Source organism: Rissa tridactyla, chromosome 6 (assembly GCF_028500815.1).
Source record: "Rissa tridactyla isolate bRisTri1 chromosome 6, bRisTri1.patW.cur.20221130, whole genome shotgun sequence".
In the NCBI taxonomy this organism is placed as follows: domain Eukaryota; kingdom Metazoa; phylum Chordata; class Aves; order Charadriiformes; family Laridae; genus Rissa; species Rissa tridactyla.
The window spans coordinates 34,044,223-34,068,514 of NC_071471.1; the positions used below are offsets into that span (position 1 = coordinate 34,044,223).

General features: G+C 41.1%; 1 protein-coding gene across 17 annotated transcripts in view; it reads right to left on the bottom strand.

Annotated features, from left to right (window-relative positions):
* PCDH15 (protocadherin related 15) overlaps positions 1-24,292 on the bottom strand; it is an 827,643-nt gene that overhangs the window by 116,413 nt on the left and 686,938 nt on the right. For all 17 annotated transcript variants that reach the window (XM_054204839.1, XM_054204838.1, XM_054204854.1 and 14 more), the window contains 2 exons: positions 11,395-11,700; positions 9,986-10,210 (listed from right to left, as the gene is read on the bottom strand). In XM_054204839.1, the coding sequence (XP_054060814.1) occupies positions 9,986-10,210; positions 11,395-11,700 (531 nt within the window). The remainder of the gene's footprint in view (positions 1-9,985; positions 10,211-11,394; positions 11,701-24,292) is intronic.

Here is a 24,292-nt window from a genome sequence, read left to right on the forward strand (position 1 = left end):
ATTTCTTAATTCCTGTTTTTTTGCAGATTGAGACCTAACTGTAATCAAGTATCGATTCTTTATTAAAATAGCTGTAATTCTGTGACAGCAAAATCTAATTATTAATCTGCTGAACAGCTCCAGAAGGACAAAGTCCTGTCAAAGAACACCAAAACCACAGATTCTGTTGATTTATCTAGACCACTAAGAGAATCACACTCTTTAGATAATTTTTACCCTTATCAATAGAGTACGCGTGTCGAGGTGCCTGCCTCACAAATGCAATTTTGCACAAAGCTTCCCTTTCTTCTTGCCTCCCTCCTCAACTGCTAAGCAGAAAGCATCTTATCACAACCATTCTAAAAGTCTGAGGAAACGTTTTACTCCCCTTTTTCTGACCTGTTGAAAAAAAAATAAAAAAAAAAATCACTCATTAAATTTGTTAGCTTCTTAAATATTACATTTTCTTCGTTTGTAAATAGTTACAGAAAGAGTTTATAAGCACATCCATGTGTTTTTCCTACCGCTTTAGGACCGCACTCTTTGATTATACCTGCTGATACCAAGGTTTCTAGTCAACTCTAAGTGGAAACCAACGTCCCCTTGCTATAAAAACCAGCATGACTGAACACCCTCTGAGCTAATAAATGCATATTAGGCTTTTACAGCTCCTTTTGCTGTCTGCTGGCTTTTATCGCAAGTGTAATAAATAGGAAAAAAAATGTATTTTAAAAGCGATCCCTCCTTCCACTCATGTTAAATGTACATAACATGATCCCAACAGAGGGAGAAAGTAAAAGGGTTTACTTCAAAGCATCGCATATGTCACACACTGAAATTTTCAAACCTTCCCAATCTTTTTCTACAACTGCAGATACGTATCTGCAATTTTCTGCTGTCATTTTGTTTTGAACATCTGCCACTTAAGTCTACGTGCACATTACCAGAGCTGGTGCCTTCCCATCTGAGCTGCCTCCAAGTGTTTAATAATCCCCTGCTGTTTGGGGACTTCGAAGGGCACATTTAACATTCCTCTATGATATTTGTGAAAAATCTCTTCTACAGAAAGGAAAGGGGCGTTTTGGTAGCACTGTACTTGAAAATCATTATTCCTCTTGGGCATTCTTTAACCATAGAAAGATGTCATTCCGCAACATATTTGAAAAAAAAAAAAATCTAAAATATTTTATTACGAAATAAGCAGAATGAAAAAACCCTAAAGGCCACAGGATATCATGGCCCTAAGGGCATCCATAGTTCAGAGCAGCCTCACCCAGGCCCCCCAGCACCCTGCCCCTCGGCCCAGGAGCCCATTTCAGCCCAGCCGGGACCCCTGGTCCTGCTCCAGTGATGCCATAGGACACCAGTCTCCAGCCCTGCTTCTGGCCCCATCCCCTCACCAAGTCTGGGGCTGTCAATGGACCCTGTTGGTGCGTTCCCACAGGGACAGCACTGCCCATGCTGGGTTACCCTCAGCTCCCAGCTCATCCCTCCATGCGGAGCAGTCTCGCTCACACTAATCTCTCACAGTAATTTTTAATTTCTTCACCTGTTAACTACCAGTTCATGACAAAAGCATGAAAGGGGGAAGTGAACCCTTTGTACCAAGCAGCCAAGGCCCCACAGATCTTTGACCCTTGCCACAAGGCCTCACCTTGCCCTTTAACAAAACGTTTTTTTGGGCCCAGATGAGCAAGTGTTTTCATTTTGATGCAACTGTGCTTTGCAATGGGTCCCTGAAGCTCTGCTCAGCTCTAAAGGAAATGCCAAGTGGGGGTTATCACTCGGCAGAAACCTCTCCAGCATGGTGCTCATTGACGATCGCACAGGATGAGATCTTTGCTACCATCACGACATTTCAGCAACAGCATCTCTAAGTGCCACACTTTCTCATCATCCCTTCCCTCTGGTCCACGCTAACTGGCAGTAGCCGTCTAGTGCCCTCAAGTCTTTCAGTAATTTCTCAATTTCTGCAAATCCTCATTTGGGTATATTTCTATTATTAAACCTAATAAGTTTCCTAAGCCTTTCAATATAATGCTAATCAGCCTTTTACAGAACAGTACAAATTTACAAATTTAACGTTAAATACTAAAATGCAAACTTCATATGCTTTTATGCCATAGTCTAAAAATAAGTTCTAAAGCTCTACTGAAACAAGGTCTCTGGATTTGGTGTCACAGACTCAGCATTGAAACAACTGAAAATTTGAGCTGTGACTTCAGAAAACTATCTTCTCAATGGGTGAATTTATTTATCTGAAAGAAAACCAAAATGTTATTCAACTGTAATCCCTTCACTAGAAGATTATTTTTTCTTTTCCGCTTCCCTTAAATGTCTACCATGCCATGCACACAGCAACAGCAAAATGCAACTTACAACAGATCTGTACTTTGAGCCAAGAGTTGATTGAGAGAGAGATACATATATATTCATGCGTGAGTGTAAACTGTCTATTCTTTCACAAAACAAACACTGATGCAATCTGAGAGGATACAAGATTATTCTCCAGGCCTTAATAACCACTAACAATCCCCTAAAGGACTATTGTAGGCAGTTAACATACTATCTAGAACCGGGACAATAACCAGGATCTTAAGATTTCAAGCAAGCTCCCATCCTTCAGCTAAAAGACTGGCATTATTACCTGAAATGAGTGATTCGTTGCAATTTACCCAGATAATTCTGTGGAGTGGTTCACAGCAACAGACTATTACACATCCAAGTATATCTAGCCTTTTAAATTGATTGCAAAGGGATTAGGAATGAGTAACTGTACAATGGCTTAAAATCATTGAGGTAAAATAGTTTTCTAAAGATATTTTCAATTTTGTTTCCTCTGTAATTCGCGCTTTCATTTCATCAGTCAGTTTCTGTGATTCATACAAAGAAGGTGAGCACAGAACAATTTATACTTCCTAATGAATAAGATAACAGTAATGGGGAAAAAAACCCACTTATCTCACCGATTCTTAGCTTTAAAACCGTTTCTTTTACAAATGCAGTAACAAGTTAATTTTAATATCAATAACCATACATGTGATAGAAAAATTACTGTGATTATTCCCACCTGAAATTACTTACGTAAAAGAGTGCCGTCAAAGTTTTGACTCATGAAAAATGCAGCTGGGGGGGAGGGAGACAAGTGAACTCATTACATGGCATAATATAGAAATACCTAATTTCACCAGATACTGGAGTATCAAGAACTTGAAGTCCTTTCTCATCTTAATGTAATCTCTTGGCCTCTTATAATAAACACATACCACCCTTAAAGGTCCTCTCCTTTAAGGTTCATGTGTCTCACCAGCACATTCATCCCCCAAGATACACAAAAAAATTTGCAAGTCAATCTTTCTTTGTGAGCCTGCATTTTGATCCGCCAAGGTATTGTTTCAATTTTACATTTACATTAAGTCCACTGAAGTAAGCCACTACTTGAAAACCGTTCCTAGCTTTGCCAGAAGTATTTAAAATACCTTTTAGATTTATGTATCAACGACAGTGACTAATTTAGAAGGACTGAAGTTATAGAATCAAGCAATTTTGAGTAACTTTGCGCAGCAAGTTCAAAATCTTTGTGGTGATGCTGACAAGATAATGTGACAAACTGGATGAAGCGGCACTTTGAATTCTGGCTTTAATCGGGTGCAGAGCTTCTTTACACAGGGCTCTTTGTTTGAAGCTATACAAAATACAGGCTTGTTACCATGGTATAACTGTCTCTTTTTCATATTTAGTGCTCAGCAAGCCCTAAAGTAGCTCATCATACAAATTAAGGGATAATATTCACAGTGAAATATACGAGGCAATAAATGACTAGCAGATGATTGAACAGATAAGTTGAGACTGGAAAAAAAAATAGATCTGTTTACTGGCACTGTAGTCCAACACCATGCCCTTTATTCATTTAATGCTACTAAAAAAGAAATAAATGAGCAGTAACATTTTGGAAGCAACACAGCTAATTTTTTGAACTTTGGTGTAAGTTAAGTGCTGCTGCGCTGGACCACCCTGTTGTTCTTTAAAGGGAAATGGTTTTTGTTACATGTTAGAAAGGAAGGATTAACTTCATGGATGTAAATTTATTGAAAAAACATAACTTAAACTTTATTTCAGAAATATTAGAAACTGATGACTTGTTCAACCTTAACTTAACTGATGTCTTTTATCTTCCATGTATCCTTTATTACCTGCATAATTTCTGGCAGAAAATCTTCATTATTATTGTAATTAAATCTCACCATAACATGAAATCCCACCATAATGAAGCATTGATGTATTCCTGCTCACCTGCTCATTAGAAACAAGACTTGAGTGAATTTCTAGGGAACACCTGCAGGAAGAGAAAGCAGTGGAGCAGGGGTTGAACCAAAATGTGCCCCCCTCTCCCTAATGACAACCTGTGGATCCCTCTTTTCCCATTTCTCCTAGTGATAATTTAAGCATTTTATAGTGACGAAAGCCCCCAGCACTCTGCAGCAGTACAGCAAACGCGCTCTGTGAGAGGAGAGGGTCCTGCAGTACCATTTTATTCCAGCTGCCCCAAATTCTAGGTTCCTGCTTACTTTCCCGAACTCACTTTTATTTTCTTTGCTTTACTATTGGCTCCAATTGTTTGGTTTGAGAGGGTGATTCATCCACAAACACGCAGCTGCTTCTAACCCTCCCACCCTGGAAAAGCAAACAAATTCTATTTCTCCGTGTTCCGACTGAAGGTTTCGGTTGTCAGAGAAACAAAGGGAGCAGGTTGGAGATCTGCACGGCTAAGAATCATTACAACGAGATCCTGCCAACTTGAATATGAAGGACCGCAAGAACGGGGTCATGTCGATGAAGGACCATTCAGAGGAACCAGGCCAGAGATAAAGCTTTAGCTGTTACACATTTTTGCATGGTTGGCTTGTTTCTTTTATGCAAAGTTGCCAAGGAAGGGAAGACTCAGCATAGCGAGGATGAAAGATTCCAATTCACCCCCACAAGAAGTACCACTCAACACATATAACGCCCCATCTAAGGCATATGATGACCTCTAACTTCTCTTGGAAAACTAGTTTGACAGTTGCAGTTTGTGTACTCTCTGATGACAGCGATATCTTTACTGATACTCATGCGTAAAGTCAGTTTTACTATATCTGGAAATTTGTTGTATAATGTTTATAATGGTCCACTGTGATTAAGGCACTGTAGGAATTTTATGAAATATTTGGTTGGCAGTCTCATAATATGGCATTGCTAGAAACATAGATATGTTTGTATTTCTTCTTGTTGCTCTATCCCTTTGACTCATCAGACAGAGATAATGGCCTTCATCACACTACACACTCTCCCTGAAAAAACTGAAAAGAAAACCAATCCCAGAAGAAGGAGAAAAAGCAATTATAACAAACAAGAAAGAGACATAAAATAATACAAAAATAATGTTGGTAATAACAATAAGAGGAGGTCACAGCATAAAATATGCAAGTACCTTACAGGCCCCATGATACAGAAATTCTTATAATATGTATTTAGGAATACATTACTCATTTAACAGCAATATAAACTGGAAAAAGGTTAGTTCTCTTTCTGTTAAGAAGCTCTATTACCATAGTAATTGTTTCCAAATGCTAAATCCTAATAATAAGCACACCATTTGAACAGTAATGACTTCACTTCTTCCAATACTGGGAAACATTTATATTGTGAGGGGATGGTTGTGCGTCCTGCAATATGCACTACAGGCACTCTTAGGTTTCAGCCCCCTCAGACACCGAGCGAATGCAAATCTCTGCCATTCCCATGGTGAGAGAAATTACGCCTTGACAGTGGCGAACCACTGAAAAATAGCACACAAATTGTTTATTGGAGTTCCGAATGTTTCTATCCCTTAAACTGTGTTTTCAAGACTGATAAAATTTGCTATGGCTAACCTGTATAATTATATATCTATCAAAAAAATTCCAGATGAAATAAAAAGTTTTGTGTTCTTGATTACAGAACAGATTACAATCATCAGTCCTTCTGGACAAACACTTGCGCAATCTCCCATGCCATCCCACGACAAGATGACTCATCACCACTTTCAGGTTAAGGTGAAAAGTTATGAAAGCAGCGAGAGGGATCTGAGAACAGGGGAAAAAAAGAAAAATCGCAGTCCATTTCGGGTGGTTTGCATCTTTCTGGCAAGAAATCAAAGCCACTTACACTTTTCCTCCTCAGTAATGCTAGAAAGGATGCAACAATTTAGTAATTTACCTTTGGCTTGTTTTGAAGGAAGAGCCATAAGACATCCCCACAACGTAAAGGCCATTTGGCTGCAGCAGTGGCCAATAATCTATTTCAATACTGACATGCAGGTAACGGATTAAGTTCTTTTTTTTCTGCCGTGAGTATTCTGCTATGCAATCTGTGTTTTGATCAAGTTCAGGGAAGGTTAATACAAACTATTTGTAACTTGTCATGCCAAATGCTGAAAGCGAGAGTTTAAAGAAAGTCACTGTGTGTATCCACCCTCCTCCAAGCCCGAAAGATCAGTGTGATTATGGGGATACTGCACTGCTGCTCATTCAGTTTTATACCACATAAACGATGTATGACACCATCAGATGTTGTCCGTAGCTGGTAAACAGAATCCTATTACACAGTAAAAATTACAATGCATTCGGTTAAAAGCTGAACTGGGAAAAATGACAAACATTAACAGCATAAGCCCAAAAAGACTCAAAGACCTCTGTAATACAAATAATGCTGTGAGGATTATAGGGTCTGAATCCCTAACGGTTACGTGTATTCCCTGCTTGGACCCACCATTGCTGTAATGCTTGCTTCTGGCTTTCTCTAGTTCAATTTTGTGTTTTTGAAGACTGCAATCTGCACAACTTATGTTAGGGCCTCCGGTGTTATCTGCACTTGGATTATTTCCTATTTGGGGGTCACAAACACCGTATTAAAATAATTACTCTAATATCACCTTCTAAATCAAGTGAAAGCACTAAGATGAAGCAGACACATCCAGTTCCTGGTCCTGAGCGGGAGCAGAATATGGGCTGTGTGGGAGGGACCAACTCCTCCAGAGCCATAGAATCACAGAATGGTGGGGTGGGAAGGGACCTCTGGAGATCATCTAGTCCAACCCCTTGCCAGAGCAGGGTCACCTAGAGCAGACTGCACAGGAACGCGTCCAGGCAGAGATGTACATCCCCATGCAGAGCCAGCCTGTCCCTGAACACAGGCTCAGATTTGGTAGATGGTGTGGCAGAAATCGTTATTAAAACCCCTTCCGTTCCCTGTGCAGACATCTTAAATGGCCAACAAAAAATTATAAATGACTCCCAAGAAACAGTGAACATGCTCAGCAGGAGTTAGCTATTCAGCTAAGCCCTAAAGCTCGGACAGTGGTTAAAATTGCAGAGGAATAAAAGCCTGGAATCAGGCAATACACTGTGCGTGAGGCTCCAGACTGCTACATACCACACGCCATTTGTGCCATCATGCATTCAAGACCTAGGGCCGGATTCAGTGCTCCGCAAACATCCTCACTGAGCTGCTGGTGAGAAACCAGTTCCTTCTGCCAGATATGCTGATGCTGGCCCTGAACAAGGGCTCTCCCCTTGCGTCTCTTCCATTAAGAACAAACCCAAACTGCATTGCAACACACTTTCTACTTCTGTATTCACCGCCAAGGCCTGCTCTTCCCCTTGTTCTCACTCGGCTTCCAAGACTACGCACCCCTCTCCTGCTACTCTGTCTCTTGAATCAACCATTCCAGGTGTCCTCTCATGGTTCCTTCTCATCTCAGGCAGGGGTAACACAAGGCTCTGATTTCAATCTTCGCTTTTGCCCTCCACCCCCTCCCCCCCCATAAATTTTGTATGTGGAAAGTTCACCTATAAGCTCAAATTAAACCATTCTTTCTATTCCAGACATCTCTTGTGACCAAGATTCTAAGTTTCTTCCATCTGACATACATCTGCCCAACAAAATGAGGTATTAAAAATATTTTTTCCACAAGCACTCCCCCATTCTCTCAACTGCCATGCAAAATGCAGTGGCAGTTCCACCTGCCACTCAAGGCTGGAACCTAAGCATCACCTTCATTCAGCAATATATATATAACATCTAATTACGTCCACTGATCTGTTGAAAAAGTCAGCCTGTCACTGAGTACAACAATACTCACTTAATAATTTACTTTATTTGTTTTCTTTCTCATTTGAAATACAAGCTGCTTGTCCTCGCTTTCAGGCCCTGGTCTGCCCCAGCCTAACACCTTTTACTGCTGAAGTTGTTACTCCTGGCACCAGCCTACAACTCCAGCCTCTCACATTCTGCCTTTCCAAACGAGTATCATCACGCTCCTTTTGTTGCTCGTGTATGGGAAGAGCTTCCCTGGAAAGCAAGAAAGGTATTTTTTGGATCCTACTAATCCTCTTCTTAAATTCCCTATTCCCACACCACTTCCTTTGACAATACACAAGGTGCTGTTACACTGAGGCCACCAAGTGGAACTGTAGTGCTCCTCTGTACCCCGTCATCAATTAATACATTAATTAATATGTCAAACGCACAATTGTGCAGCTGGGTCAGCCCTGGGATGCAACCGACACCTTTTCTCTGAATACATCCCTATTTGAAAACAACTACCTTTGAAAAAACCAACAAAAACACCCAAACAAACCAAAACTCTTAATACTTTCAAAAATTCACTGTGCTGAGGGAAAAGTTTCTTTTAGGAAAACAACAGGTTTCAGCAACTTCCTCCTTAAAAGTATGACAGAAAAGGCTCGGGGAATGACGTCAAAAGCAATGTTTTTCTTTGATTCACTCAGAAACTGCCAGGGAAGCGCACAGAGTATTAGGAAACTGGTGACCTGCATCTCAGTCTGAGAAATTTTGCAGAGACAGAGAGGTATTGTAGAAGCCTTCTTACATTGTCATCGAAGCTAATAATTGGAGACATTTACTGTCCCTAAAATAATTCTGAGCTCACTAGAGACTGACAAACAGAATTACTCAAAATCATGTGGCAATTCATAGCATCTGCAGATACACAGTGAGCTGAACACAAGACTGATTCATATATGCTAAATACTTTCCTCAGACTTACATTTAAACTGAAGTTGCCAGATACGAAGTTCACATTTGTGAGCTACGCTTTTGTTCCTGCTACAATTTCTGCTTCTTAGCTAAAATACGAGTAATTAAACTCTCTTCTCTCCCCCAGCTCACAATTCTTCACTGACAAAGTCAACAAAAAAGAAGCAACTGCGTAAAAGGACTCGACTGCCTGGCTCCAGAACTGCACCTTTGCAAAAGCAAGGCGGCATGATTTAGAGCATCTAAAACATCCTCTCCTCTCGGACATGAGTATGTCAACCAAATTAAGATGGGTAAGTGCTAATGTTTCAGCTACAAATGCTTTTCATTTGCAGATCTTTACCAAACAGAATACCATTATCCCCATGTTACCGGTGAGATAACCGAGACCCAGAGGTGATGCTGTAACTCACTGCACCAACTCATGGTGCTAGACCACTAAATAAGCCTGTTCCTTTGCAGCTCTGTATTTTCAAGCAGCAGAATCTGAAATACAGGATGCGGTGTGCCACATCAGCACTCAATACACCTGAATGGTTCATAAAATTACAATTTATGAGAGCTTTAACTAAAATGTGATGGTGTCATTATTGCAAACAATTCCATTAGGTACTTATTTCTGCCTTTCAGGGATTCTAAAGGACTAAATGTTTATGTATGTCTCAGGTATTCTTGTACTTCATAAATCTATGATCCAAGATTTAACTACGCAATTGCATATAGCAAAGAAATTATTAGCTGTTATAAAGTGCATAACTGATCAAGTTGCTGTCAGAAAAGGGCAGCAGGTTCGTACAAGTGAAAAAACAGGAAGGCAGACATACTGCTTCCGCGGTCTGGTGTTTCACCAGGACGCCTGTAAGAGTTAACGAAGTATTTTGTAACAAGAAGGAGAGGATGCTATCGGCTGGCAAGTTATTCCTCTTACCTTTACTCTCACTGTAACGGTAGTGAGCCCAGGAGGCATAGTGCCCTTGCTGTCGAAGGCTTCCACAAGGAAGGTGAAGGTTGCTTCTGTCTCAGCGAATGATTCATAATCCAAGGACTTCAGAAGCGATAACTCGCCTGTGTATTTGTTCAGAGCGAAATATTGTAGTGCTTCCTGTGTCCGTATTCGATAGTTAACATCAGCACCAAGATCAACATCCTTCGCCTAGAGCATGCCATACAGAAGGAAAAAAAAAAGCACTTAAACCCAAATAAAATGCATTTTCACAAAAAATCCCTACCAGATTTCAAGAACATAGAAAAGCAAGCTACTGCAAACAAATTTAATTTTGTTATATTATTCTAATAGCAGTTGATGTACTTAATACTATTGCACAAACACAAGGAAGGCAAATCCACTTCAGGTTATAAAATCCAGAGATACCTGCCACAGGAAATGAGCGCAATATTCTGGGCAAGAGTCACTGGAAGCACAATGTGTTCTTGTTCTCTTCCCTGGGCACCTGCTATCGGCCACTGCCAGGGAGAAGATGCTGGGCTAAGCAGATGTTTGATCTCACCCCCATACGGCAGCACGGATGTTTTAATTTCATACCAGTATTTAGACAAAGAATATTGATTTTCATCAGGATAAGGAGTATTGTGTGATGGCTTTAGCTGTAATTTGACATTAGATTTCTCTGCAGTCAGGTTCAGAGAAAGCCATTCTTGTTCAAATTGTCTCAGGAGAGATTCTCCTCATTAAAGGATGCTGACCAAAACACCAGGAAGATATATAGACTGCTTGCGGGAAGTGAATCTCAGCTGTCTTCAGAGACCTAGCTCATCCCTGAGCAATTAACTCTCACTTGTCTGAGTATCATTTATAGTCAATGAAGAGAAGACAACGCCTCCAGGTGCCCACTTTACTCCAGCTATCTTAGATGATGATTTTGGTATTGGATGAATTGCTTCTCCAAGCAACTATTTATCTCCATTAACTATAACGTGAGGTTAGACACCTAGGTTTGACTTAAATGTCTGAAGCAGTTGAGAGCTCTCTCTTCCTACTAATGTAAACAGGTAGGAGCAGTATGATGAGTTTTCAAAAACAAATCAAAAGCACTTTAAATGTGTACAATATTCCAAGAAATGACAATAGTAGTGTAGTTTTTGCTTTTTGTTTGGTTTTTTTACTAATTACTCTTATTTCCAAATGAACCTCAGCTTCAAAGTATTTTTATGTACCTGTCTAAAGGCCACACATTTTTCGGTTTGTTAAGTGTTATAACTTCCCCCACTCCAGTTCGCAACCTTTTAGTGCAGTCGCGCTGACAAGTTAAGCAAGAACATGCTCGATATTGCGGAACATTTACAAAACATCTTCTTCCCTCTATAACACTCTCCTACCTCTAATTGTAGGAAGACGGTGCCTGGCGGTAGGTTTTCTGGCACGCAGACAGTGTAGGAAGCATTAGTGAAAACTGGGCTGTTGTCATCGATATCCAGCACCTTGATGGCCAAAGTTAGCGTTGAACGGCGGGGGTCCACAGCTCCGTCTGTTGCTTCAACAATAAGTTCATAATAGTCCCTTACTTCTCTGTTGAGTTTAACTGCCGTATAAATGCTACCGTTTGATGTGATTCGGAAAAGGTTGTTGAAGTTTGCCAAACTGTAATGAACTTGACCATTAACACCAGCATCGGGGTCTGTAGCCTAAGGAAACAGAAAAAAGAACCACGTTTTAATGCACATTTTAAATATGAGGGACATACCTACATGGGAGTAACGAGGTAGACTGGGTAATATTCTACAGAGTACTAATGCTTGCGTGGTTATTCAGCATTTCTTGTCTACAGCAGCTTGCTCCTCTCCGATATTTCGCTGAAGGTAAAATACCCTACAGAAACAAACCTCTGAATTTGCAGTGACAGAAGGCAGGCTTACTGGATCCCAACTGGACTTCAGGAGAAAAGACACGTTTAGTTGCTCAGCCTTGGACAACTGTGCACTTAAGCAGAAAATAAACGAGATGCTTTTGAAGTCAAGCCCACAGATAATGCTGAAGTACCTTCAGGGTTAGGTGGTGTCTGAGGCGAGTTGTTATTTTATGCTGTTTGATTTAGGTGTTCCATTGCTGCCCAAATCATTCTGGAATACATACTTAGATGAAAGATGGATGCAGTCAGCAGATAGCTAGAATTGGACACATTAGTTGGAAATTTTCTTTTCACTTAACATGTTTGTCACATTTCGTGATACTTTAATCATTGCTCTCTGAAGAACTACTTAACTTTCTATAGTTTATGCTGTTCTTCAAAACCAAGTGTTATCAAATTTAATCCTTATTCTTCTACACTCAGAAGAGGCAGATGATTGTGACAGAACACTGTTTAGATTTTGTTCAATTGCTATCCTTGTTCTCACGTACTGAACTAAGTCTCACAATTTCAGTATCAGCCAAATAAGTCTTGCTATTCCATAAATGCCCTTACAGGGATGAACAAAATCCGTATGTTTTTTCCTAGACCTACCAGGCCCTCAATATAGTCTGAATGCTGACCTGTTATTTTTCCTCCTCTTAATTAAATTATGGCATGATGAATAAGGTTATGTAAATTAAACAAAGGGCATTCTGCGAGCAAGGTATTTTCATTTATTTGACTTCACAAATGAGGCTACAGACATCTGGGAAGATCGTAAGAGATTTTCATGTTTTGTTATCAGAACGATTGTCAGGAAGTTTCCACGAATGTTTAATTCCAGTGAAGCTGTTCATTGTAAGACTTTGTAATAAGACTATTTATCTTCCTAGAAATCAATTAGAAGTTAATTAAAATTGTTAATAAGAAAAATTGCCCGGTGCTTTCCCCCAGCACTACATCAATGTGCTAAGTAGTAATGGCTACAACTTCATAATGACCAGTTTACGGATAACACATCCTTTTCATCGACGGCTTTCAACATATGCTTGATTTGCTCAGTTTAGAATCAATTCCTCTGTAGAAATAACTGATTTGGGGCAGAAAGACCTCCTAGATGACACGCTGGCAAACCACCAGAAAGCTAGTCAAGGAGAAAAGTTTAAAGTATACAGTAACAGACACTTAGCCCCACTGCAAGAAAAGCAGAGCATAGGAAACGCAGAGTAAGTTGCAGAGATTCTGGATAAGACGCTACCAGCACTACTTACCTTCACAGACACAGATCTCCAACGCACACATGAGGTCAGCCCTTATACTTAGCCTCTAATTTAAGCCAAAGCCGTATTATAGCGATTAAATTGATGCTAAACAGCTGGAGTTAAAAAAACAACCAAAAAAACCCACCAAACAAATCCCCCACCTAACAGTAATCTGAAATACCACAACCATTGGAATCCATGAGAATAAACCAGGTAACATTTTTATTTAAGATTAATTTGGGGGAATGTTTTTGAATAGATAAACTTATTTTCTAGGAAAGCAAATTGAAATTACTTTTCAAATATGCAGCAGGCTTTGCTATTTGGTTCCCAAAACCAAGACCATGTATGTAGTAAACTCATTTGTGTACATCCTTGGGCATAAACATCTTTTCCATATTCTGCAGGACTGATTTGTTCCCATGCGGAGTAGCAGGCAAATCATCGTTATTAAATCCAATTAAAGTAGTTGCTATAGTACCACCATAACACTGGTGAGCAGCCAGCCAAAAACACGTGAAGACAAGCATTAGCTCTGTGCATTTTGACCTGTCTTAGTCCTGTGCTTCCACAGCATGGTGCAAAATCAAATTTCAGCTGGATGTTCTGACTGAACCATCAAATTGCACAAACAAATGTTTGTTGCACTTGGTCCACTAAAATTTTTCCCATATGGATTCTCTGATTATCTATTAGGTTAAAAAAATCAGCTTTGCTCCCAACTCCCTGCTCTATCTTTGGTGTTACACCAGAGACAGCTATTGCCTATTTACAACGCCGCCATCCCATTGCTCGGGCTGCGCTTCGTGTCACCCATTGGTGACGAACCCCGGGCAGAAGCCCAGCCGCTGGGGAGAAGGGCAAAGCTGAGAAGTTACAAGTTGTACAATCACTGTCCAACCTACCTACAGGCGGCTTTGTGACCCCGACAGAGACTTGGGAAGGCCAAACGTCATATGTGGTGGCTAACAAGCCCATGCCAGGGGCTGCCTTCTCCAGCCCAGCCTCCCCTTTGGCAGAGCAGAGGGACTTTTATGTCCCCTAACAGCTCTTCCCTGTGCCACCATGGTCTCCCCACAGGCTGCAAGGAGTCTGCTCCGGTGCCTGAAGCTCCTCTTCCTCCTCAGCGCTTGCAGAGCTGTTCCGCACTGCTGGGAGAACTTTTGTCCTTTTTTAATTCGATTTCCCAGAGGCATCACCGGCATCGCTGAGGGGCTGAGCTGTGCCCTGTGGGGCCACTGGAGCCAGCTGGAACCAGCCCTGTCTGACCTCTCCCCATAGAGACCCCTCACCCCGCTGCCAGTCCCAGGCACCGGCACCCTGCACATGCATTTGTGTGTTTAAAATTGAAGTGCATGTTTTTATAGAATCAAAATGGATTTTATCGTGAAAAAAGCCTTAAGAAAACGCTGTTATTTCACCAAATTAGATCGCTTTTACAGTTTAAGACCTCCATTAATTAACATTTTATCACTACAAACTTGAAAAGAGATAATGCACTCTTCACGAATATGAAAGAAAAGGTGTTTAATCTGTTTTCTAAAAGAATCCTATCTCAAGGGTATACAAAATTAACTCTTCCGACATGGAAATAATTCCACAGAGGCTCTTGGAGCCTGTGGGCAGCAGCTCCATGGAAGGACTTGCTGGAGGCATGGTTACTATCTGTTCCTGCTTGCAGCTATTGCTTTGTGCCAAAATGGATGACTTCAAGTCATCCCAATTTCATCCCCACACTCTGTCTCCAACAGACATGCAGATGTTACAAGCCTTAAGCAGAAGGTAAGGGAGGAGGAGGTCTGTACGACAAGGAGCTGGGCTTTCAGAAAGTCCTACTTCAAAAATCAGCCCTGCTTGGACTTGTCACTACCCTTAAAACAGAAGCCAGCAACATGCCAATAAATTTAATAGGATTTGCTCATTACCAACGCTGAGCTGAATTACCTGGGTATGCAGTTACCAGAGGTGGAGAGAAGCAAGCAAACACTTCCATTTCTATATTACTCGAGTCCCAAGGAAAGCCCCAAAGACAAAGTCAAGGAGACTATGGCAGGCCTAAAAGAGGTAAGAGCACACTCGTATACCCGATGCATCATGCAAGGCTTTCAACCACAACTCATCCTCACTGATTTGCACATAAAAAGCATGGTAAGAGTCTTGAAGCTTTAGCTGGCTAAAGGGCCACCAGATGATAGGAGATCTTAAAAGGAGCTACAGGTCTATTTACAGGCAGAAATGTCTTCACAGCCTTGCAGATGTTGCTCATACAAGAAATGCAGGCTTTGTAGAGGCAGCAGAAGCAGCAGGTGTGATGGCTGTAGGCAACACAGCCCTCAAAGGCCACAGGGGAGACAGATATCATAGAAAGTGAGAACAAACAAACAGAAAAAAAAACAACAGGAGGGAACCAGCAAAATGAGGGAAATTTCAAAAGCAGCAGAAAAGATCCCAAGAAGGGACATCTTCATCACACATCAGTGCATCTCAAACACTCGAGGTGGTGAGAATTAGCACCACTAATGGCTGAGAGGATCTGAGAGACAGAGCTACGTGTGCTGCTTCTGTCATCTCTGCTACACAGTACTGCATGGAGGGGAAGACACACATATGACCTCCCCCTGGATATGAGTGAGGATGAAAAAACATCCCACTACAAGAGCTTCATGGAGGTACACCATCTGCATAACCAGATGAGCACTGAGAAGAGGAGAGGAGAGCCGTTTGGGGTGTGCATGTCCTCTCATCAAACCCCTTTGTTTTGTTGCCTTGAGGTTATCTGCTCCCCAACTAGTCTCTCTGAGCCACATGCCCTCAGCCAGTTGGTCAACCCACAGCAATCTTGGACCACAGCAAGTCTCAGGCTTGTTTCAGTTCAGACCAAGTTTGGTGGTCCTGGGATTATGACACGCCAGGCCCTGTCTGAGCTTCTGCATAGAGACGTCACGGGTATGAATCCAGGCTTTGTGGGCAAAACTGGCCGTGCCAAGCTTTCCAGAAATAGACACAGAGTACCTGGTTAAAGTACGAATCTCTGCAAGCTAAGCCACAGAACACTACAAATTCAGATCAAGAACCTCTCGCTGACATCTTGACTTTGCCATCTGCTCCTGACGTTTCTTGTCAGTGCTTTGTCCAATTGCTCCAAAAATTTATCTGCTAGGAGGTATGAAAGGTTGTCAGCTCTGGGGTCTCTCCAGCAACCAGTTGTCCCTTGTCTGTTTTAAGCTATAACAATGAAATACAAATCACAGATACTATTTTTCTCTGGGCTACACCAACACTGTCAATAATTTCTTCTATTAGGCAAGGTCCACTAGGAGTAAAAAAGATCAAGGCAAACACTGAGCACAAAATCAGCCAGATTTCTTTCCATTCCCCATAGGGAAATCTCTGCCTCATCCCCGCTTCAAATGCCTACGCATTTCATCTTGCCTCTACGTGTAGGATATGTGCAGAAGACATTTCCCCCCTTTACGATAACCAAAGCTGTCAAAGTTGAGGGCAGCACAAGTGACAATCTGCATTTCCAAAGACGATCCCTCACTCTTCCACAGGGGGATGTCAAGACCAGGCAAATGAAGAAAGAACGTACTCAATTCTGCCTTCTTTTCCTGCTAGAAGATTTTTTTCTGGCATCCAGCCCTTACTCAAGTCCTCCTTCCCCTCATCCCTACAGTGGTCAAAGGGAAGGAAAGTATCAGCTCAACTGGCTGCAGAGGCAGGGCTGGGTGACATGCAAGAGAGCCAAGGAGCCTGAGGCACTCCCAGCCATCACACCAGAGCTACTGCAGCACCTGAGATCCCACCCATCGCATTACCCCAAAATCTGCCAACACACTCAGGTGTTTGATCACTCGCAATACACTTGCTAAATTTGGATAGGAAACTAAGCTGATTTTGCTATTCTGTGTAAAAGAAACATTTGGAACCACCCCTCTGCATGCTCAGAGGTTTTCCTCTGTTCTTATTGAAACTGGTTCAAGCAGCCCGTTGCTAAATTTTCTACACCAGTGTTACACAACTGAAGAGCTCATAAACTCCCTTAACACAATGTGGCCTAACCCAAAGGGATTTTATCAGGACAGAGGAGCCTGCTTTACATAGGTCTAAGGTAATTTATTTTCTTTATACTGAGAGCACCTGCAGGAGTATAAATTAGACTGAAAAAATGGAAAGAAATAAAACAACCCCTTGCTGACTGGCTCTTCTTGCCAATGCTGCAAGAGATGCGGAAAGATGAGATGCACATTTCTACCATCTCATTATGTTTATTCGGACTTAGGAAAAGTATGTTCCTCTGAAGGGTCTCTGGTAACTACTGCTGTCATTCTAGTAACTCCTCAGATCTACGTGACTGCTCTCATTTCCGTCTCTCGCGGGGCTAACTTATAAAGTACTGCATGATAACACAAATCTGGAAACCTAAGAATATAAATTAATCATTACTTTATTTCCTGAAAAATACATCCCACATTTACTGGAGACACCATAATTGACAAGGTGATAGCCTTTATTTGTGGTGGAAAGTTCAAATTTGCATTACCAACTATGCTTCAACATTACTAAGAAACCCTCATAAACATAAACCGACAGCGTTCCAGAGTAACAAATAATCTTCCTCCGTCTCGAACAGCTTGAAAATACAATTCTGGGAGATCTGAATTACTAAAATATCTCTTGAAGGATCATTAACTCTGAAATATAATGACAAGTGCTTAAATGTCAACAATATTAATTATATCATTATCATTCTTTTCAAAATAAACCTCTTGCTAATATCCACCACTCTTGCTCACAATGGGTAACAACAGGATTTAGGCAGGTTAATTGAGGGTTTATGCTCGGACTGCTGGAGCCGGAAAACAGCAAAATAAGGCAGCGTGTTGTTATTCGTACTTGTCTATAAAGCAGAGACAAACATGCCAGGTATCCCCTCATTAAAGCTACAAGCTGAAACACTTCTGAGGGACCACTTTGCCACCAACCCAGCTTCCCTCCAGATGAAATTTTCCGTCAGGCCTTCTTCAGGGACAGGAGTTCCCCATGATCCATACCCACCCCAACCAACGCTCCTGATCTCCCACAGCCTCTCCAGTATCCCAGCAAACCCTGTGGCTTAGGGGAGGGATGGAAAGCGTGCGAGAGGATACAAAGGATGCTGTTGGTGGGAGCTGGGTTATTGTCTTCATGGATGATAATGTCATTTTTCTATTATTATGCGTTCAATGTGTTTATTATTATGGGTTTAAAAGATTCCCAGGCCCCTCAATTGTGTCAAATAGCAAATCAAGTGTGGGTGGGAGTGCTAAATTGGATTTTGTACTTGTTTTTCAGGGAGATTAGTCTTTGGGCTCATAGGACAAAATTAACATCTCCCAGATGCAGTAAGAGGCCACAGATATTTGAAACATTTCTGACCTCTTGGTATTTATTTAAAAATATTTTAAGAAGGGAGAATCATTCATCCACAAAAGTTTGGAATTCTTCTGCTCTACATTTCCGAAAGACTTTTCTACCCTCTCTTTCATTTATTTTTGCCTGCTTTTACATGGTCTTTCATTTCCCTATTTCATTCATTACGTGCTCTAAGCAAAGGAAAATATTAGATGGTACCAAGAGTTTAGAAAGATTTCTGTCAGCTGGTCTCAAAATAATATCGAAAGAAGTAAGAAAACAAGGAAATACTTTCGTCCTCCCAGTGTTGTCAGCAGTTTTGCACACACTTTTCTCATTTCACGCAGTTAGATCAATAAATCATGCTCCTAAACATACGTCTCATCACTGTATACCCATTAGATAGTTGCAATACTCCCTTCTAGCCCCCCAAAACCCAACAAGAGTTAATTTCTACAGAATTTCCTACAAAACTGACATTTAAATCACATTATTCATGTAAAGACAAAAAAATTCATTTACAGACTTGCAGGATTGGAGGACTGCAGGGTTAGTACAAGTTTCAGATAAGAAATGATACAATGCTTTATTCTGTGCTCACGCTCAACCAAAAGTATATGGAAGGCTTTTCAACTCACTTCATTCTGCTATAGAATTCCTGAAATGCCACAAAACTTCATATTACACTGCAAGAAGAGACAGAGGCTTAGTTACAATGTGTGATAAATCTTTTCTGAATTATTGGCCTGCATAAAAAAAGACTTGATGAAGAAAGATGATAAAAAGAATATGCAATAAAACTGGACGCTGTAGCATCAGGGGGCAACTTCAGTGATGTGTCACTGGCTGGGGCAGTTCAGTCTAGAAAAACTGGGGAGGCAAAAATGAAACTCAGAGGCAGCACCCTCAAATTTTGACTATCTTGAAATTTCAAGGCAACTCCTACTTCTTTCAGAGAACAACCTAATGCCCTACACGCACATGCTTTTGAAAAACACTGCAGGTATTCTCTATATCCTCCAGGAACTTTTCAAAAGGAAAAATACCTTACTGAACTACAAGTCGTAACAGCTCATCATTTTTCTCATAACTACTCTAGTAATTTGTTAGGGTAAAAGGTAGCACATGGTAAAATTTCAAATACCGACGTATTTTAGCCATTACAAAAGATGAGAAAAGGTTTGATAATTACTTTCATAGTCAATGCTAATTCCAGTGCATCTGGAGGGTTAGTTCAGAAACCAATTAAATGTGACTCTAAATAAAACTGTGCAGTAAGAACATTTAAATGCTACAAGCAAATATAAATTACAATAAATGAAAATCGGAAAGCTCATGGCTGCAAAACCATGATTCAATGGACTGGTGAACCTCCTACAGAAGTTAATCACCTTGTAACACTTAAAAAAAGACAAGCTTTCTTCAGCCTGGCACACAACCAAATCCTAAATTTAGAGACTTGCACTGCCTGTTTTTATTTGAAAGATGATTAAAAATTCAGCTTTTATGATGAGTATGTTCTTTGGCAATGATACAATCAAGCTAGTCAGAGATTAAACCAATTAATATACATGATAGCAAAATACCCAAAGCTTTCTACGTCACAGATGAAACATATTTGTATTGTTTAAAATCTCCACGTTTAGCTGGGCTCCCAAACATTTCTCTGATACGGTAATCCATTTTAAAGTTATTTTTGTCATTTCTGTAGACTGCTGGCTCTCTTCATAAGCCCACCTAATTAGAGAACGTTAGAATTAGAATCCGAGCTGGATCATAACAGTCAGCATTTGGACTTGAAACTACTTATCTCACCAGTCAGACTCTTAAAACGCTCTCGGTTGTGTCCTGTTGTCTTCTCTTGTTCACAGAGTAATACTTAAAGGAAATTAGTTTTCTTATATCAATTACAGATATCGAGGTCACAAGGTCTGAATATTTGAAAAAAAGTTAGACAACTGATATGTAATCACAAGAAAACTCCCCAACTTCTCCTTCTACCAGGCAGTCTTCAAAAAAGGATCATTAATCTAGACGATTATTCAAGTCACAGAAGAATATCTATAATGAGAGACTGCAGTCAAAAGTTAGCGGGCCCAATATCAACCACTCTAATTTGTGAGCTCGGCAAAACCGTAATTTCTTATCCCAGTGACAGAAATCTGAACAGCCAAATCTAAACAAACGGAATCAGCCATCAAAATACGAAATGGGCATGTATTAGAGACATGAAACCACTCATTCAGAAGATTTAGTATGGCATCAGGCTGAAATAGATGAAAAGGCTTAAAAATGCACTGGGATGCAAGGTGTCAGGCAGACAAAACCAAGTATTTCTTTCATACAAAAATCCCTGGACTCTCAGTGATCAACTACCGTCAACGTGAAAACGGTTGAAAAGTTTCTCTGATAACAACTATCAGAATTTCCAGTGCATTAAAGCACAGATGTTACTATTCTGAAGACTAAGATGTAAATTAATGCATAGACAGAATATCGGAAACAGGAAAACCAAGAGCATAGCTTTTGAAATCCATTTAGTTTAAAAAGTCACCCCATTTACCACGTTATGGGTGGCAAGGAGCTTTTTAAAGCCATTTGATGTGTGCCTTAAGCTCACCTCTAAGTTCAAGGAATGGCTGTAAAGCAGAGGGAGCGTAGCTACAGCCACAGGCAGTGAAATACCCTCCAAGGAATGATCTAAGCCCTCAGGGGCGTCAGCAGAAAGAAGCTAATCCTGCCTAGCACTGCTGGTAAGAGGGAAAAAAAAATCACAGATCTACAACCACATTTATTTCTTCTCATGCCACAGGTTTGGACTTGAAACCATGACATCTGTCTTGTTTTAAAAAGCTGAAGGAATTTGCTGGTTAACAAACAGGTGAAAATCCAATTAGAAGCACACGGAATGACAACATGGACTTCAGCAATGGCTGTCATTTCATTACTTCTCACCGTCCAAGCAGAGATGCAGCCTTTAATAATTATTGTGACAGCTATTTATAAAATCTGAGAGACTTTAAGGGGAAAGAAAGATAAAATTAACTTAAAAGACTTTACACTAAAGACTTTAAAATAAGTGAAGACTATTCATAGAAGTTACCGTTTTCTGCATTTCTCATCCTTCTTACACATCCCCTTCCAGGTCAGAATGAAAATATTCCCCAGGACTTAGCATTTTGAGGAAAGCAAGGAGCATTTAGCTTAAACCAAAAGCAAATCCTGGCACCTCTTCCGTGCACGCCTTTAAGCAGAGTCCAGGCAAGCTGACATGAGCTGTCACGCGCTCGCAAAAGATGAAAGGCAGACTCTGCGGATGCAGTGAGTCAGAGAAGCTACAATTCTTCCACCCTCATTAGGTAATTAGGTCCTGACAAAACTGATACGGGCTCGGTGAGAAGCAAGAATAAAAGCGCTTGCAACAGGACTTGAGCACACCCATGCCCTATTGGAAATACTCTCCCCTCCGCACACCTCGTCTGGTATTAAACTAGGGAAGTCTTCATATCGTCAGCATCTCCAGAGGAGGATCTTAAGGGAGACGGTGCTGGAAGCCTTACTAAAGGTCTCTCCAACCTACCACGTAGACAGCTTTCTTAATAAGCATGCAAGGAAATGAAACCACAGAGATCCTATTGAAACGACCTTGTGATGATCCCATCACTTACATTTTATGGAAGTTACAGAAATGAGCACAAACAGAAGCTCAAAACTAACAGTTTAATAACGATTTTGCACTGGAAAGTCGCACCTCATTCCTATGCACACAGATACAGTGGTGGTTACACCACTAAATGGTAACAGACACATTAATGATACAGATACACACATTGCAACCAGAAAGTCAGAATTTCCTCTGGTTGTGGTCCATCTCCCATGTTAAGATTCTCCGATTCTAAATTCTGATTAATTTTTTATGGATTCTTACTCCAAAAATCCTAGCTTATATTGTTTTTACATATATTAGATGAATTAAAAATATGTTATTAGGTAATGTATTATGCAGTGAGCAATAATCATGGACTCGCTGCGGGTATTTGAGATTTACTTCTGAGGCCATGATTTTACTCTTCCCCAAAGGTTTAATTCCTTTCCCTCAAAGACTGTCCTCTCCTGCCAATAAATGTCCCTCTTTTCTGATCATGTCCTTTTTCCTCCCCCTCTAATTTTCCTACAAGTTGTCTGAAGGTATAGAAGACCTGAGAATTTAATTTCAGAAGCTGGTATTTTTAATGCAGGTGTAAGGTGTAATCTACAGTGCAGGTTGTGGGAAACCATACCCTGTTCTAAAAGCCTTCATGCAGAAAACGTGACAATGGTGATTTAGGTAAAGCAAGATTCCTTTCCAGGCTTTTAACAAAATCTTGTAATGTAACACCTCATCAGCATTTGAAGCAGTTTTCCTGTATGCAGAAAGACAGAATCATGTAGTTATAAGGGATCTCCAGAGGTCATTTAGTCCAACACAATAAGCCTTAATGACATCCTTTAAATTTAAACTGGGCTTTAAATCATGAGACTCGCAGGGTTTACCCCCTTAGGAATTTAAATAAAAATAGAAGCTTCTAAGAATTCACTGATGCTTACAGACAGAAAGTTCTGTTAGGGAACTGGCATCATAATTAAATTTCATCAGCACTCAAAAGCGATAGTTTGCTTCATTACACAACACTTCTATACCATTAAAATATCTAGAATCAGTAGACTGGTGCCTTACAGGCCGCCTCTGTCTCACTCGTCTTACAGTTTCGCCTTGCTTTGTTCTGTAGTGGACAGATGCTACTGGATGTATACGGCAGGTAGGAATTTGCATTTATTACATACATAGGAAAGAAAATATTTCCATTGTACAGTACAACCAAAGGAAGTTCTCCAGAGCTCGCTTTTCCAATAGGCAGAATGGCTTCATCGTAAAGAGCCGTGTTGCCATCCAGCATGACCTAGACAGACTGGACAGCTGGGCAGAGAAGAACCTAATGAGGTTCAACAAGGACAAGTGTAAGGTCCTGCACCTGGGGAGGAAGAATGTCAGGCACCAGTATAGGTTAGGGGTGGACCTGCTGGAAAGCAGCTCTGAAGAAAAGGGTCTGGGGGTCTTCGTAGCCAGTAAATTACCCATGAGCAAGCAATGTGCCCTTGACGCCAAGCAGGCCAACGGAATTCTGGGCTGCATAGGGAAGACTGTGGCCAGCAGGTCAAGGGAGGTCATTCTCCCCCTCTACTCTGCACTGGTGAGGCCACAACTGGAATACTGTGTCCAGTTCTGGGCTCCCTAGTTCAAGAGGGACAGGGAACTGCTGGAGAGAGTTCAGCGAAGGGCAACTAAGATGACTGAGGGATTGGAGCATCTCCCTTATGAGGAAAGGCTGAGAGAGCTGGGACTCTTTAGCCTGGAGAAGAGAAGGCTGAGGGGGGACCTGATTAATGTTTACAAGTATCTAAAGGGTGCGTTGAAGGAGGATGGAGCCAGACTCTTTTCAGTGGTTCCCAGTGACAGGACGAGGGGTAAAGGGCACAAGCTGGAACATAGGAAGTTCCGATCAAATATGACAAAAAACTTCTTTACGGTGAGTGTGACAGAGCACTGGCACAGGCTGCCCAGGGAGGTTGTGGAGTCCCCTTCTCTGGAGGCTTTCAAGACCTGCCTGGATGCAGTCCTGAGTAATGTGCTCTAGGGAATCCTGCTTTAGCAGGGGTGTTGGACTAGATGATCTCTAGAGGTCCCTTCCA